This window comes from Nerophis ophidion, linkage group LG25 (genome assembly GCF_033978795.1).
Source record: "Nerophis ophidion isolate RoL-2023_Sa linkage group LG25, RoL_Noph_v1.0, whole genome shotgun sequence".
In the NCBI taxonomy this organism is placed as follows: domain Eukaryota; kingdom Metazoa; phylum Chordata; class Actinopteri; order Syngnathiformes; family Syngnathidae; genus Nerophis; species Nerophis ophidion.
The window spans coordinates 36,293,773-36,309,345 of NC_084635.1; the positions used below are offsets into that span (position 1 = coordinate 36,293,773).

Below are 15,573 nucleotides of genomic sequence, written 5' to 3' on the forward strand. Positions count from 1 at the left end.
GAATCGCTCTTACTGTATATATATATTTTTTCTAGTCCTTCACTCTCACTTTCCTCATCCACACATCTTTCATCCTCGCTCAAATTAATAGAAAATCGTGGCTATCTCGGTCCGAATCGCTCTCGCTGCTGGTGGCCATGATTATAAACAATGTTCAGATGTGAGGAGCTCCACAACCCGTGATGTCACGCGCACATCGTCTGCTACTTCTGCTACAGGCAAGGCTTTTTTATTAGTGACCAAAAGTTGCGAACTTTATCGTGGATGTTCTCTACTAAGTCCTTTCAGCAAAAATATGGCAATATGGTGAAATGATGAAGTATGACACATAGAATGGAGCTGCTATCCCCGTTTAAATAAGAACATCTCATTTCAGTAGGCCTTTAAAAAAAAGCAATAACCCCTCCTGGAATCGAATCCTGCAGTGCCCAAACATTCACAGCCCTAGTAACTTCTTCACCGATTTGTAGTAACATTTCAAAAACAATTATTTTCACAGATGTGTTCGGGATGACCCGTTGGGAAATTGCAAAGCAACACAAAGGACAAAGACCACGCTATTCAAACTCACGAGCAACTTAAGCAAAGCAGCAGGTACGTGAAATTGAAATAACAAACAACAACAACAACAAGACGGACAATAATCGCCATTAATCGACATGCGATTATAAAAGCGGCGCCACAGGTGACTCAGGAAAAGGAAGAAGGAATAAGAAAGCTTACGCTGTGTTGCATTGTCCTCCAGACACCCCTCTAGGTGGAGAAGCAGGGGGGAAATAAAGAAGCAGGTATTATTATTTTCACTGGAGAGAAGTTAAACAGAGAGAAAAAAGAGAAGTACAATGATTATTATGCTACCTCGTCTCACTTGTGTCACACCTGGTTGTCAGGTGTGTTCAATACTGAAACCTTCAGATGGTTTCTTCTCAGTGGCTCGATAGGGATCGACGTCTTAGTTCGGGGAAAAAAACCGAAGTGGTTCTAGATGAGTTTTTGCCTCGTTCCTGGGAGAATCCTGGATCATTACGGAGTGGGGGGTTGGTTAATTTACCCAGGTGTGTTCAAGCCACCACCAGTGTGAAGATAATACTGTATCATCTCTTTATCTATTCCAGCCATCTTCTTCTGCTTATCTGAAGTCGGGCCCCGGGGGCAGCAGCCTAAGCAGAGAAGCCCAGACTTCCCTCTCCCCAGTTACTTTGGCTCCAGCTGGGAGACATAGTCTCTCCACCTTGTCAATCAATCAATCAATCAATCAATGTTTACTTATATAGCCCTAAATCACAAGTGTCTCAAAGGGCTGCACAAACCACAACGACATCCTTAGTAGAGCCCACATAAGGGCAAGGAAAAACTCACACCCAATAGGACGTCGGTGACAGTGACAATGATGACTATGAGAAACCATGGAGAGGACCGCATATGTGGGTAACCCCCCCACCCCCTAACATGATATTGTGAAAGTCCAATCCATAGTGGATCTAACATAACGGTGAGAGTCCAGTCCAAAGTGGATCCAATATAGTAGTGAGAGTCCCGTCCATAGTGGAGCCAGCAGGAAACCATCCCAAGCGGAGGCGGATCAGCAGCGCAGAGAGGTGCCCAACTGACACACAGGCGAGCGGTCCATCCTGGGTCCCGACTCTGGACAGCCAGTACTTTATCCATGACCACCAGACCTGTGTCCCCTCCTCCACAAAGGAGAGGGTCTTCTCTGAGGTCTGCTACCGGTTGGAGGTGTCACGGCCTCATCCTTGCGCTCTGCTTCGCGCCTCGGGACACGCCCACGGCTGCGTAGATCCAGGGATACGCCGTGCGCGTCTCCGCCCTGCAGCAGCCACCAGTTGCAATCATTTACCAGCAATCAGCACACCTGCCTGAATGAAGGAGCTGCCTTCATAAGCCTGCTGAACTTGCCATCAGGCACCGGAATATAGTCTTCTGACCGTAAGCTGACACAAGCCTTATGCTCCCTCTGTCCTGATCTCTGTGCTTTCCTTGAGTTTATTGTTGTGTCCTCCCTCACCCCGCAGTTCCCTGTGTGCATCCCGGAGTCACGTGTGTCATGTGCTCCTGGGTCTTCCCTGCCTCCCTCGTGTTTTCCTGGTTCTCAACTCCTCGCTTGCCCCCAGACTACGACAACTCACTCCTTCCTCTCAACCCCGCTTCCGCCCCTGGACAACCGCGTCTGCCTTGCCCTTGTCGGACAGACCAGCTCCTCGAGACACACACCTCCAACACTTAGGGTAAAACCCCTCCAGTTAAATCTTGCACATAGCCTTACACTATTCACAGATCTCGTTCACACTCCATTTCCCTAGTTATATTATTGTTTCATTATATAAATATATATATATATTGGACATTTCCGCCACCTGGTGTCAGTCTGCCGTCATCTCCCCTCTGCGACTCATAACAGGAGGGCCCCTAAACACTTCCCCAGAGAGGTGTTCGGTGGCCATCATATGGGGCAGCATAGCTCCTTTGGTAGCGTGGCCGTGCCAGCAACTTGAGGGTGCCGGGTTTGATTCCCGCTTCCGCCATCCTAGTCACTGCCGTTGTGTCCTTGGGCAAGACACTTTACCCACCTGCTCCCAGTGCCACCCACACTGGTTTAAATATAACTTAGATATTGGGTTTCACTATGTAAAGCGCTTTGAGTCACTAGAGAAAAGCGCTATACAAATATAATTCACTTCACTTCACATTCTAACCAGATACCCGAACCACCTCATCTGGCTCCTCTCATTGTGGAGGAGCAGTGGCTTTACTTTGAGCTCCTCTCTATCTCTAGAGGAGAGCCCCACCACCCAACGGAGGAAACTTATTTCTCTTGTCTTTCGGTCATAACCCAAAGCCCATGACCATAGGTGAGGGTAGTACGTAGGTAGGGACGTAGATCGACCCGCAAATTGAGAGCTTTGCCTTCCGGCTCAGCTCCTTCTTCACCACAACAGATCGATACAGCGTCCGCATCACTGCAGGCGCTGCAAACGATCCACCAGTCGATTTAAGGATCCACTCTTCCCTCACTCATGAACAAGACTCCAAGGTATTGAACTCCTCCACTTGGGGCAGGGTCTCCTCCCCAACCCATAGATGGCACTCCATCCTTTGAACCATTGACTCGAACTTTAAAGAGCTGATTTTCATCCCGGTGGCTTCACACTCAGCTGCGAACCGACCTAGTTAGAGCTGAAGATCCTGGTCAGATGAAGCATCATCCTCAAAAAGCAGAAACCTAATCCTGCAGCCACCAAACAGGATCTCCTCAACACCCTGACTGCACCTACAATTCTGTCTATAAAAGTTGTGAACAGAATCGTGACAAAGGGCAACCCTGGCAGACTCCAAGCCTCACTGGAGACGGGTCTGACCTACGGTTGGCAATGCGGACCAGGATCTGACATTGATCATACAGGGAGCGGACCACCACAATCAGCTGGTTCAATGCCCCATAGTCTCTGAGCATTCTCCACCGGACTTCCCAAGGGACACGGTCGAAACCCTTGTCCAAGTCCACAAAACACGTGTAGACTGGTTGGGCAAACTCCCATGGATCCCCTCAAGGATCCTGCCAAGAGTATAGAGCCAGTCCACAGTCTCATCTCTGTCTCTATTACGTCTTCAAATGGAGGAATGGCCATGGTAGTGAGTTCTTCACTCACGGTTTAAGTGAGGAATGAGGCAAAAACTAATCCAGATCCTACGTATCAGTTTTGGGTACAACATAAAGTCTGCTGTTTCTGCACAATTTCCGTACAGCAGGGCTATTCCACTACATCGTGAAGAGGGCCACGGTTTCAAGAGTCCGAGGGCTCAGGGGCCGGACTTCGGAATTTGAGACGGTTTACGTAATTGCAAGGTAAACACATCAGTTTTCACATCGCACTGTCAATAAACATGGCATCGTTTTTTCACGTATCGTGTGTTTTTATGTCAATAAATGAATGTCTTCACTGTGGTGTGTGACTGCTAACTGATTTTTGTTGTTATTTGTATTTTTGTAACTTTTATTAGTTTCTCTCTTCGCCTGGCTACTCTTAGAAAACATATTTTAATCTTGACAAGTTTTTACCTGGTTAGATAAAGTTTGCTGATTGATTGATTCTGCCTTCCCTACTCGATTCCAGCGTGTGCAGCCAGACAGATAGTTAACAGCATTAAGAAGATTTGTTGAAGATTGACGTTCCTTCTTTTGTATTCTTTTCCTTCCTTAGTTGTTTTCCTTTACACGTCTTCCTTCATTTAGGTTTGTAACACTGAACATATAAACATGAAATACACTTTTCAAATGCCCATTGTGTATTTTACATGAATAAAATAGGTTCAGCGCTAATACATTCACACAATAAACTACAGATGTTTAGTCATATGGACATAAAAACAACATCCGCAGTAAACATTGCACACAATAAATGTGGCTCAACATAATTAAACCTAAGGTGTGGCTTTATTGCCCTCTACTGGTGGAAATTAGCACTGCATGCATTAACGGAGTTACAACCACTGGTACCAAAGACATAACGAAGTCCGCAATTTTAATACAAAACTAACTGAATTTATATATGCGCAAAATTTTCCATATTTGGTTCTTATTTTGATATTTTTCAGGGTCGATTTTTGGTTGGAATGAGTAGTCTTCTTCTACGCTGCTACATTGTGGCACACATATTTTAATCTTGACAAGTTTTTACCTGGTTAGATAAAGTTTGCTGATTGATTGATTCTGCCTTCCCTACTCGATCCCAGCGTGTGCAGCTAGACAGATAGTTAACAGTATTAAGAAGATTTGTTGAGGATTGACGTTCCTTCTTTTGTATTCTTTTCCTTCCTTAGTTGTTTTCTTTTACACGTCTTCCTTCATTTAGGTTTGTAACAGTGAACATATAAACATAAAATACACATGACACAACTAAAACATCCATTGTGTATTTTACATGAATAAAATAGGTTTAGCGCTAATACATTCACACAATAAACTACAGATGTTTAGACCTATGGACATATAAACAACATCCGCAGTAAACATTGCACACAATAAATGTGGCTCAACACAATTAAACCTAAGGTGTGGCTTTATTGCCCTCTACTGGTGGAAATTAGCACTGCATGCATAAACGGAGTTACAACCACTGGTACCAAAGACATAACGAAGTCTGCAATTTTAATACAAAACTAACTGAATTTATATATGCGCAAAATTTTCCATATTTAGTTCTTATTTTGATATTTCTCAGGGTCGATTTTCGGTTGGAATGAGTAGTCTTCTTCTACGCTGCTACATTGTGGCACACATGACTTGGCGTTGCCCCCTGCACGGTGGCATGAGTGCTACATCCATGAGCAACCCTCCTACGTCTTAATACGTACCAATCGATCCAGGAAGGTCCCGGTGGCTGTGGTCGGCCTTTCTTCCGGAGGGAAAGGTCTGAAACGAGCGCTGAATACGTCGGAAATGCCACGAGCAGATCTGCCCGCCCCCAAGGCTTTCGGTGGTCCGCAGCGTTGAAAAACCTACAGTAAAAGAGAGAAAATGACTGCATGGTAGGGATGCAATTTGTTGGGATTTTATCGATACTGTCGATGCACTTTTTGTACAAAATCCAAAACCAGTGGAGTTGGCACATTCTTGTAATTCGTAAATATAAACAGAATACAATGATTTGCAAATCTTTTTCAACCTATATTCAGTGGAATATGCTGCAAAGACAAGAAACTTAAAGTTCAAACTAAAAAACGTATTATTATTTAATTTTTTTTACAAATAATCATTAACTTCAAATTTAATGGCAGCAACACATCGCTAAAAAGTTGGCTCTGGGGCATTTTTTACCACTTTCCTTTTAAAGGGGAATATTATCACAATTTCAAAAGGGTTAAAAACAATAAAAATCAGTTCCCAGTGGCTTGTTGTATTTTTTGAAGTTTTTTTCAAAATTTTACCGGTCTCGGAATATCCCTAAATAAAGCTTTAAAGTGCCTTATTTTCGACTCTCTGCGAAGACACTGGCCATTTCCCTGTGACGTCACACAGTGCTGCCAATGTAAACAAACAATGGGAATACCACAGCAAGATATAGTGACATTAGCTCGGATTCAAACTCGGATTTCAGCATGTATTGAAACAGATGGTTGGAGTATGAAAATATTGAAGAAGAAACTGAAGCTATTGAGCGAATAGCTATTGACGCTATTCATAGGCATAGCATGGCCGAATAGCTGCGTTAGCATCGCCGGTAAAATGTGCGGACCAAACGATCAGGACGTTCGCATCTTTTGACACTGGATCAACTTAAATCCGTCGATTGGTAAGTGTTTGTTTCGCATTAAATGTGGGTGGAAGGAAACGTAATATAGTTGCAAATGCATCTGCAGGTTATCCATACATCTCTGTGCCGTGTCTGCTTTAGCACCGCCGGTAAATAGCATGTTAGCATCGATTAGCGTAGCATGTTAGCACCGATTAGCTGGCAGTCAACATCAACAAAACTCACCTTTGTGATTTCGTTGACTATGGTTGCAAATGCATCTGCAGGTTATCCATACATCTCTGTGCCATGTCTGTCTTAGCATCGCCGGTCAAATGTGGAGACACTCTGGTACATTCAATGGGGGTCTGGCAGCAGACACTTTGGCATCTTGGGGCCAGTGGTGCAACTTGAATCCCTCCCTGTTAGTGTTGTTACACCCTCCGACAACACACCGTCGAGACATGATGTCTCCAAGGTTCCAAAAAATAGTCAAAAAAACGTAAAATAACAGAGCTGAGACCCGGTGTTTGTAATGTGTTGAAAATGAAAATGGTGGGTGTGTTACCTCGGCGACGTCACATTCTGACGTCATCGCTTCCAGCGCGATAAACAGAAAGGCGTTTAATTCGCCAAAATTCACCCATTTAGAGTTCGGAAATCGGTTAAAAAAAATAAATGGTCTTTTTTCTGCACCATCAAGGTATATATTGACGCTTACATAGGTCTGCTGATAATGTTCCCCTTTAAACAACACTCAGTAAACATTTGGGAACAGAAAATACCAATTTTTGAAGCTTTTCAGGTGGGATTCTTTCCCATTCTTGCTTGATGTACAGCTTAAGTTGTTCAACAGTCCGGGGTCACGGTTGTGGTATTTTAGGCTTCATAATGTGCCACAAATTTTCAATGGGAGACAGGTCTGGACTACAGGCAGGCCAGTCTAGTACCCGCACTCTTTTACTATGAAGCCAAGCTGTTGTAACATGTGGCTTGGCATCGTCTTGCTGAAATAAGCAGGGGCGTCCATGATAACGTTGGCAACATATGTTGCTCCAAAACCTGTATATACCTTTCAGCATTAATGGTGCCTTCACAGATGTGTAAGTTACCCATGCCTTGGGCACTAATACACCCCCATACCATCACACATGCTGGCTTTTACACTTTGCACCTAAACAATCTGGATGGTTATTTTCCTCTTCTGTTCCGGAGGACACCACGTCCACAGTTTCCAAAAACTATTTGAAATGTGGACTCATCAGACCACAGAACACTTTTACACTTTTCATCAGTCCATCTTAGATGAGCTCGGGCCCAACAAAGCCAGCAGCATTTGTGGGTGTTGTTGATAAATGGCTTTTGCTTTGGATAGTAGAGTTTTAATAGCACTTACAGATGTAGCGACAAACTGTAGTTACTGACAGTGTTTTTTCTGAAGTGTTCCTGAGCCCATGTGGTGATATCCTTTACACACTGATGTCGGTTTTTGATGCAGTACCGCCTGAGGGATCAAAAGTCTGTAATATCATCGCTTACGTGCAGTGATTTCTTTCGATTCTCTGAACCTTTTGATGATTTTACGGACCGTAGATGGTAAAATCCCTAATTTCCTTGCAATAGCTCGTTGAGAAATGTTGTTCTAAAACTGTTTGACAATTTGCTTACAAAGTGGTGACCCTCACCCCATCCTTGTTTGTGAATTACTTAGCATTTCATGGAAGCTGCTTTTATAGCCATTCATGGCACCCACCTGTTCCCAATTAGCCTGCACACCTGTGGGATGTTCCAAATAAGTGTTTGATGAGCACTCCTCACTTTTTTGCCACTTGTGCAAATTCCAAATGAGCTAATATTTGCAAAAAAAACCAAAGTTTTCCAGTTCGAACGTTTAGTATTTTGTCTTTGCAGTCTATTCAATTGTATATAAGTTGAAAAGGATTTGCAAATCATTGTATTCTGTTTTTATTTACCATTTACAAACCCCGTTTCCATATGAGTTGGGAAATGGTGTTAGATGTAAATATAAACAGAATACAATGATTTGCAAATCCTTTTCAAGCCATATTCAGTTGAATATGCTACAAAGACAACATATTTGATGTTCAAACTCATAAACATTTTTTTGGGGGGCAAATAATCATTAACTTTAGGATTTGATGCCAGCAAAACGTGACAAAAAAGTTGGGAAAGGTGGCAATAAATACAGATAAACCTGAGTAATGCTCATCAAACACTTATTTGGAACATCCCACAGGTGTGCAGGCTAATTGGGAACAGGTGGGTGCCATGATTGGACATAAAAACAGCTTCCATGAAATGCTCAGTAATTCACAAACAAGGATGGAGTGAGGGTCACCAATTTGTAAGCAAATAGTCAAACAGTTTTAGAACAACATTTCTCAACGAGCTATTGCAAGGAATTTAGGGATTTTACCATCTACGGTCCATAAAATCATCAAAAGGTTCACAGAATCTGGAGAAATCACTGCACGTAAGCTATCATATTACGGACTTTTGATCCCTCAGGCGGTACTGCATTAAAAACCGACATCACTGTGTAAAGGATATCACCACATGGGCTCAGGAACACTTCATAAAACCACGGTCAGTAACTACAGTTGGTCGCTACATCTGTAAGTGCAAGTTAAAACTCTACTATGCAAAGCGAAAGCCATTTATCAACAACACCCAGGAACGCCTCCGGCTTCTCTGGGCCCGAGCTCATCTAAGATGGACTGATGCAAAGTGGAAAAGTGTTCTGTGGTCTGACGAGTACACATTTCAAATTATATTTGGAGACTGTGGACGTGGTGTCCTCCACAACAAAGAGGAAAATAACCATTCGGATTGTTATAGGCGCAAAGTGTAAAAGCCAGCATGTGTGATGGTATGGGGGTGCATTAGTGCCCAAGGCATGGGTAACTTACACATCTATGAAGGCACCATTAATGCTGAAAGGTACATACAGGTTTTGGAGCAACATATGTTGTCATCCAAGCAACATTATCATGGACGCCCCTGCTTATTTTCAGCAACACAATGCCAAGCCACGTGTTACAACAGCGTGGCTTCGTAGTAAAAGAGTGCTGGTACTTTTCTGGCCCGCCTGCAGTCCAGACCTGTCTCCCATGGAAAATGTGTGGTGCATGATGAAGCATAAAATAGGACAGCGGAGACCCCGGACTGTTGAAGGACTGAAGCTCTACATAAAACAAGAATGGGAAAGAATTCCACTTTCAAAGCTTCAACAATTAGTTTCCTCAGTTCCCAAACGTTTATTGAGTGTTGTTAAAAGAAACGTGTTGCAGCCATGAAATTCCTAGTTAATTATTATTTGCAAAAAAAATGAAGTTTATGAGTTTGAACATGAAATATGTTGTCTTTGTAGCATATTCAACTGAATATGGCTTGAAAAGGATTTGCAAATCATTGTATTCTGTTTATATTTACATCTAACACCATTTCCCAACTCATATGGAAACGGGGTTTGTACACAACGTGCCAACTTTACTGGGTTTGGGGTTTTTACATAAAGATGTAAAAAATGACCTTTTTAATTCCCATTTTTATTAGAAGAGGTTATACACCACCAACACCTTCATAACAATATGTAATATGTACAATATACACACTGCAAGTATATATATATATATATATATATATATATATATATATATATGTATAAATGTAGTACCAGGCACCTTCATAACAATATGTAATATGTACAATATACACACTGCAAGTATATATATATATATATATATATATATATATATATATATATGTATATATATATATATATATATATATATATATATATATGTATAAATGTAGTACCAGGCACCTTCATAACAATATTTATAATATACACTGTTTCTGCTTGTAAGTACTCTGTGATTATGCGCTGCCGAACATGCTCCTCTGCTTGTAAAACCAGTGATGTCATGACGTAAGGACACACCGTCATACCCGTCCAAAAAATTTTAAAAAGTAAAAGATGGAGAACCGGTACTTTTCAAACAGTGTATAATACTCTTTTTGATTCATTAGTACCACGGTACTATACTAGCACCTGTAAACCGTACAACTCTAGTACGAGGTAACAACAACATGTTCGCATGCGGGTCAGATTGCGTTCACATTGGAAATCACATGTTTTGTAAAGTGAACGGCCACTAAAAAGCTGAACACATTTAGCCCCAGACTTCTTCTGCTTGTTTCATTTTCTCAATACTGCCATAAGTGGTGGAAAAGTGAACTACAACTGAGTACTGAGAAACATATTATTTTGGAGGCCCAACAATATGGTCAAAAAACACGACTCTAACCCTCAAATGAACTGCAAATCCTTACTGGGACTGTAAATGATGTCTTGTTTTGAATTGAACTGCCAAAATAAAGAATGTCTTGCATGATATTGTAGTTCATTGAGATAACCTGAATATTGACCTGCATGCATTACTCAAAACTAGGCAGAATGTCAGAATAATAGCATGCTAATGACAAATGTGGGGGCAGACCAGCGTCTCTTCAACATAGTTGCACATTATTTTTGTCTGCAATACAAGTTGAACTTGCAGACCATACAAACTTAGCTCCTGGGCAATTTAATGTTGCTTTCCAATAGAATATTAGTGTGTGTGGACTCTGCCTACACAAACTGTACAAACACAAAGTTTAATGCAAACATACTTAAAAACTATCATAATAAGTTTCAGTGTTATGTTTTCAGTTATGCATAAATGTGTGCTCTGGGGTTGTCAAAAGTAGAAATACTTGATTTTTTTCTCAGAAAAGTCAGTACCAAAGATTGTTTTTTAATTATCTGCACCAAAGAAGAATCCCTGCTGTCGTATAAAAATTGCTTTTCCATATATTTACTTATTCCTGAAAGCCTGACACATTTGCAGATTTGTCATTTCCGATGTGTGGGTGTAGCATAACTGTATATGTGGCTATCTGTGTTTAGGGACTGAATGTCCCTTTGGGACAGAGGACCTTATTGTATTTCAAAGGTTTTTTTATTATGATTATTATTATTCTTTATTATTCCGCCGCCTCTTTGAGCTGTAATTTGACCCCCTTGACATGCTTCAAACTCACCATATTGGACACACACATCAGGACTGGCGAAAATTGCCATGTAATAATAATAAAAAAAAAACACCAAATCCCAAAACTCAAAATTGCGCTCTAGCGCCCTCTAGGAAAAAACACAGACAAAACTGCTTGTAACCTCCGTTAGGAATGTTGTAGAACAGGGCTGTCAAAGTCAAATACAGAGTGGGCCAACATTTTAAACTGAACAAAGCCGCGGGCCAAGGTTGAACAAATGAACCTTTTAATAGAGACCCAAACAAGTTTTGCATTAAATATTGAACAAGTGAGACTTATATAACTTTATAGTGACATGCAAAATCCAGTTTCAAATAATACTAATCATTTAAAAATAGCAATGGCATATCAAATCAAATTTAAATAGAAATTGAATGCCTCTTTTCTATTTCCAGCCTTCTCAGGTAAATGTCAAAATAAACTTTTCCCACAGGCTAATAATACATTTTTATATTGTAGCATCCAGGAAGAGGTAGTGCTGCAAGAGGTTCTGTGTATTTGTTCTGTTGTGTTTATGTAGTGTTACAGTGCGGATGTTCTCCCGAAATTTGTTTGTCATTCTCATTTAGTGTTGGTTCACAGTGTGGCGCATATTTGTAACAGTCTTAAAGTTGTTTATATGGCCACCCTCAGTGTGACCTGTATGGCTGTTGCCCAAGCTTGCATTGCATTAGCGTGTGTGTGTGTAAAAGCCACATATATCATGTGACTAGGACGGCACGCTGTTTCTACGTAGGAAAAGCGGACGTGACGAAAAGGTTTTAGAAGACGCTTGAGGCAGTGCCTTTAAGGCACACCCCCAATATTGTTGTCCAGGTGGGAATCGGGAGAAATTTGGGAGAATGGTTGCCCCCTGTGATTTTCGTGAGGGGCACTGAAATTTGGGAGTCTCCTTGGAAAATCAGGGGGGTTAGCAAGTATGAGTATTAGCGGTGAATGCGGTGTTACAGCGACACCGCCGCTGTATAATACCGGCGGACCAGCTCTAATGTTCATTTGATATTGCCTCAAGGGCCAAATGAAAATACACGGTGGTGTATTTTCATTTGGGGGCCAGAGTTTGACACCCATGTTGTAGAGACATGAAACAAAAACCCCAATGTAGGTCTGACTTAGACCTAGATTTCATACCTTGACATCCTTCAGCAAAAATCAACAGGAAGTTGGCAAAACCCCATTCAAAACAAAAGATTCCTACAAAATGTCATTTTTGCCTCTTTGAGCTGTAATTTGAGCCCCTTAAAATGCTTCAAAACTCACCAAACTGGACACACACATCAGGACAGGTGAAAATTGCAATGTTGCTGGAGGGTTTTCAAGTTGTTTTAGAGGTTTTGAAGGCGTTTTCAAGCGTTTTTGATCACCTTTACAACCCCAAAAAAGACATATGTGTTCTTGTCTCTCATAATGATGATGAAGGTCAGGCAACATTCCCCCAAAAAGTGCAGCTCCACCTTTAACTTCTGGACAACGGCTGGGTTGTACAATTTTGGAGGACATTTTTATGGGAGAGAAAGAATTTGTGCAAAGCAATAAACAATTGAATTTGGCATGAATCAGTTTGAATTTGATGGTGGTTTATTAGGAGATTAGATTGTTTGATGACTTTGCCTGAAATGGGTGTTTGGTGCCAGGCGACATAAATCCTCCCGGCAAAACTCATCAGCATTCCTTTGTGGCCCGTCTGCTGGCGCGGGGACACGGCGAGCGCTGTCTTCTGTCTAATATTTATCAATCCTTCATCACGATTACAATTCCCATATCCCGCGCATCGCACGGGGCGAACACATTCTCCGCCAGCCGGCGCCGCCCGGATAAAAAAGCTACGTTGGGAGGGATCCTAATCTCATAGCAATCTTTCAGCCAAGCTGCAACCTTTCAGGGATGGAGCCTCAGGTGCATAGACAATAGCTGAAGTTGTACATCGCAATATGGGAAAGGATGAAGCGTCTAATTGAGACTGACCTGTGAGCCTCCAGCTGGGAGACGGCCTTAAATACACCGGACTGTAAAAGTTCAAATAAAACGTGCTTTGTTTTTTAATGATACCCCGTATTTTCCGGACCATAGGGCGCACTGGATTTTAAGGCAGACTGCCGATGAATGGTCTATCTTCGATTTTGTTCACCTTTGTGTGGTGTTCGGGTCTGTGGGACCTAGGGGTGTAACGGTACCTGTATTTGTATTGAACTGTTTCGGTATGGGGGTGTACCAAACGAGTTTCTAAGCTAAAGTCTTAACAAGCTGCTTTGCTTCTTCTGCCTCTGTCTCAGCACCCAGCATTGTCCCGCCCACACAACCATCTGATTGGTTACATACAAAGCGATAACAGCCAATCAGCAGTGTGTATTCAGAGCTCATGTAGTCAATGCTTCAGCGTCAAGCAGATAGGTGTTTAGCAGGTGAGCATAAGGCAGCATACTCTCCCCAAATGATAATAAACACCTCCCAGTCAACTAGTGAAGTGAAGTGAAGTGAATTATATTTATATAGCGCTTTTCTCTAGTGACTCAAAGCGCTTTACGTAGTGAAACCCAATATCTAAGTTACATTTAAACCAGTGTGGGTGGCACTGGGAGCAGGTGGGTAAAGTGTCTTGCTCAAGGACACAACAGCAGTGACTAGAATGGCGGAAGCGGGAATTGAACCTGCAACCCTCAAGTTGCTGGCACGGCCACTCTACCAACCGAGCTATACCGCCCAAACTACTAGTAACATCACTATGAGCCCGTTGACCTTCTAGAAACTTGAACTGCGGCTCAGCTCGCTCGCAGTTCTGGCTTGAGGTGAAGGCTAATTAGCTTTTAGCGTAACATTAGCTCATTTTGCTGTGTGTGTGTGTGTGTGTGTGTGTGTGTGTGTGTGTGTGTGTGTGTGTGTGTGTGTGTGTGTTTTACAGACAGAAAAGCTTTGAATGGCAGGGTCCCTGCTCTCACATGTTGATAAAAAATACAACATTTACATAATAAAAATCAACTACAAGCTTCCCAAATGCTGTAATAAATTAAGCATGATGAGTTGAGTTGAAACTGTTTAATGTTGCACTTTTTATATGAAGAAGAAAAGTGCTGTCATTTTATTTCATCTGAACAACAATTTGAGGCAGTTTAATGTTGATTAACGTGGGCAGAATTATTATAGTTTTCCCCGTTTTCATTTTTTTATTAAAAGAAAAATGCTACAATTAATTAATTTTTCAAACTGAGACTCACTGACTTTGGTTTATTTTCTGTGAAGAACATATATCAGATATTTAATGACTACACACCCTACACATTGCTATTGCATATAAGATGTCCGGGTCCATGTTGGTGTTCTGTGTACCACACACACACACACACACACACACACACACACACACACACACACACACACACACACACACACACACACACACACACACTGCCTACTTTGTGTGGACCCACGTTTGGTAAGTAGGCTGTGAGGGCCCCCCTTTCCACTATAGCTAGAATGATGAAAAAATATATATCTAGCACTAAATGACACACACACACACACACACACACACACACACACACACACACACACACACACACACACACACACACACACACACACACAAACAGTTGTATCTGTTCCCTTCTTGAGGCATCCGAATAATGCCTACCTTTTTAGGACCACCCTTTCTAGCTATATAAAGGTTTGTATTTACAACATTAATAATATAAACATACTATGCAAACATAAAAAATGTGTTGTGAAAAATGAGTTGGAATTTCACAAGAAAAAGGTCACAATTTCACAAAAAAACGTAGAAGTTTGACAGTGTTATAATAAAAGTCTTAATTTTAGAAAAATTTAAGATTCGTGCAATATTATGATAAAAGTTGGAATTTTCACTCAATAGCAGTCACAATTTTACAAGAAAAGCTTGTTTTTATTTCATGAACAGAGTTGTAATTTTACTCGTCAAAAGTCACAATTTTAAAAGAAAACTTAAAAAATGTTGGCCATATTATAATACTATTCGGAACTTTACTTATAATTTTACTTGGCAAAATTATAATTTTACTCAAAATTTTGGCAATTTCATGAACAGAGTCGTAATTTTACTCGTCAAAATTCAGTTTTATAAAAAAAAAAAAAAATGTTGGCTATATTATAATACTAACCGGAATTTTGCTTGACAAGATTATAATTTCACTCAAAAAATGTCACTATTTTACAAGAACAAACAAAAATG

General features: G+C 41.3%; 1 protein-coding gene across 2 annotated transcripts in view; it reads right to left on the bottom strand.

Moving 5' to 3' along the window:
- gpc6a (glypican 6a) overlaps positions 1-15,573 on the bottom strand; it is a 368,654-nt gene that overhangs the window by 56,816 nt on the left and 296,265 nt on the right. The window contains exons 6-7 of one of the 2 annotated variants that reach the window (XM_061887707.1): positions 5,374-5,517; positions 724-753 (exon numbers count right to left, since the gene is read on the bottom strand). In XM_061887707.1, the coding sequence (XP_061743691.1) occupies positions 724-753; positions 5,374-5,517 (174 nt within the window). The remainder of the gene's footprint in view (positions 1-723; positions 754-5,373; positions 5,518-15,573) is intronic. The other variant, XM_061887708.1, reaches the window with a different exon arrangement.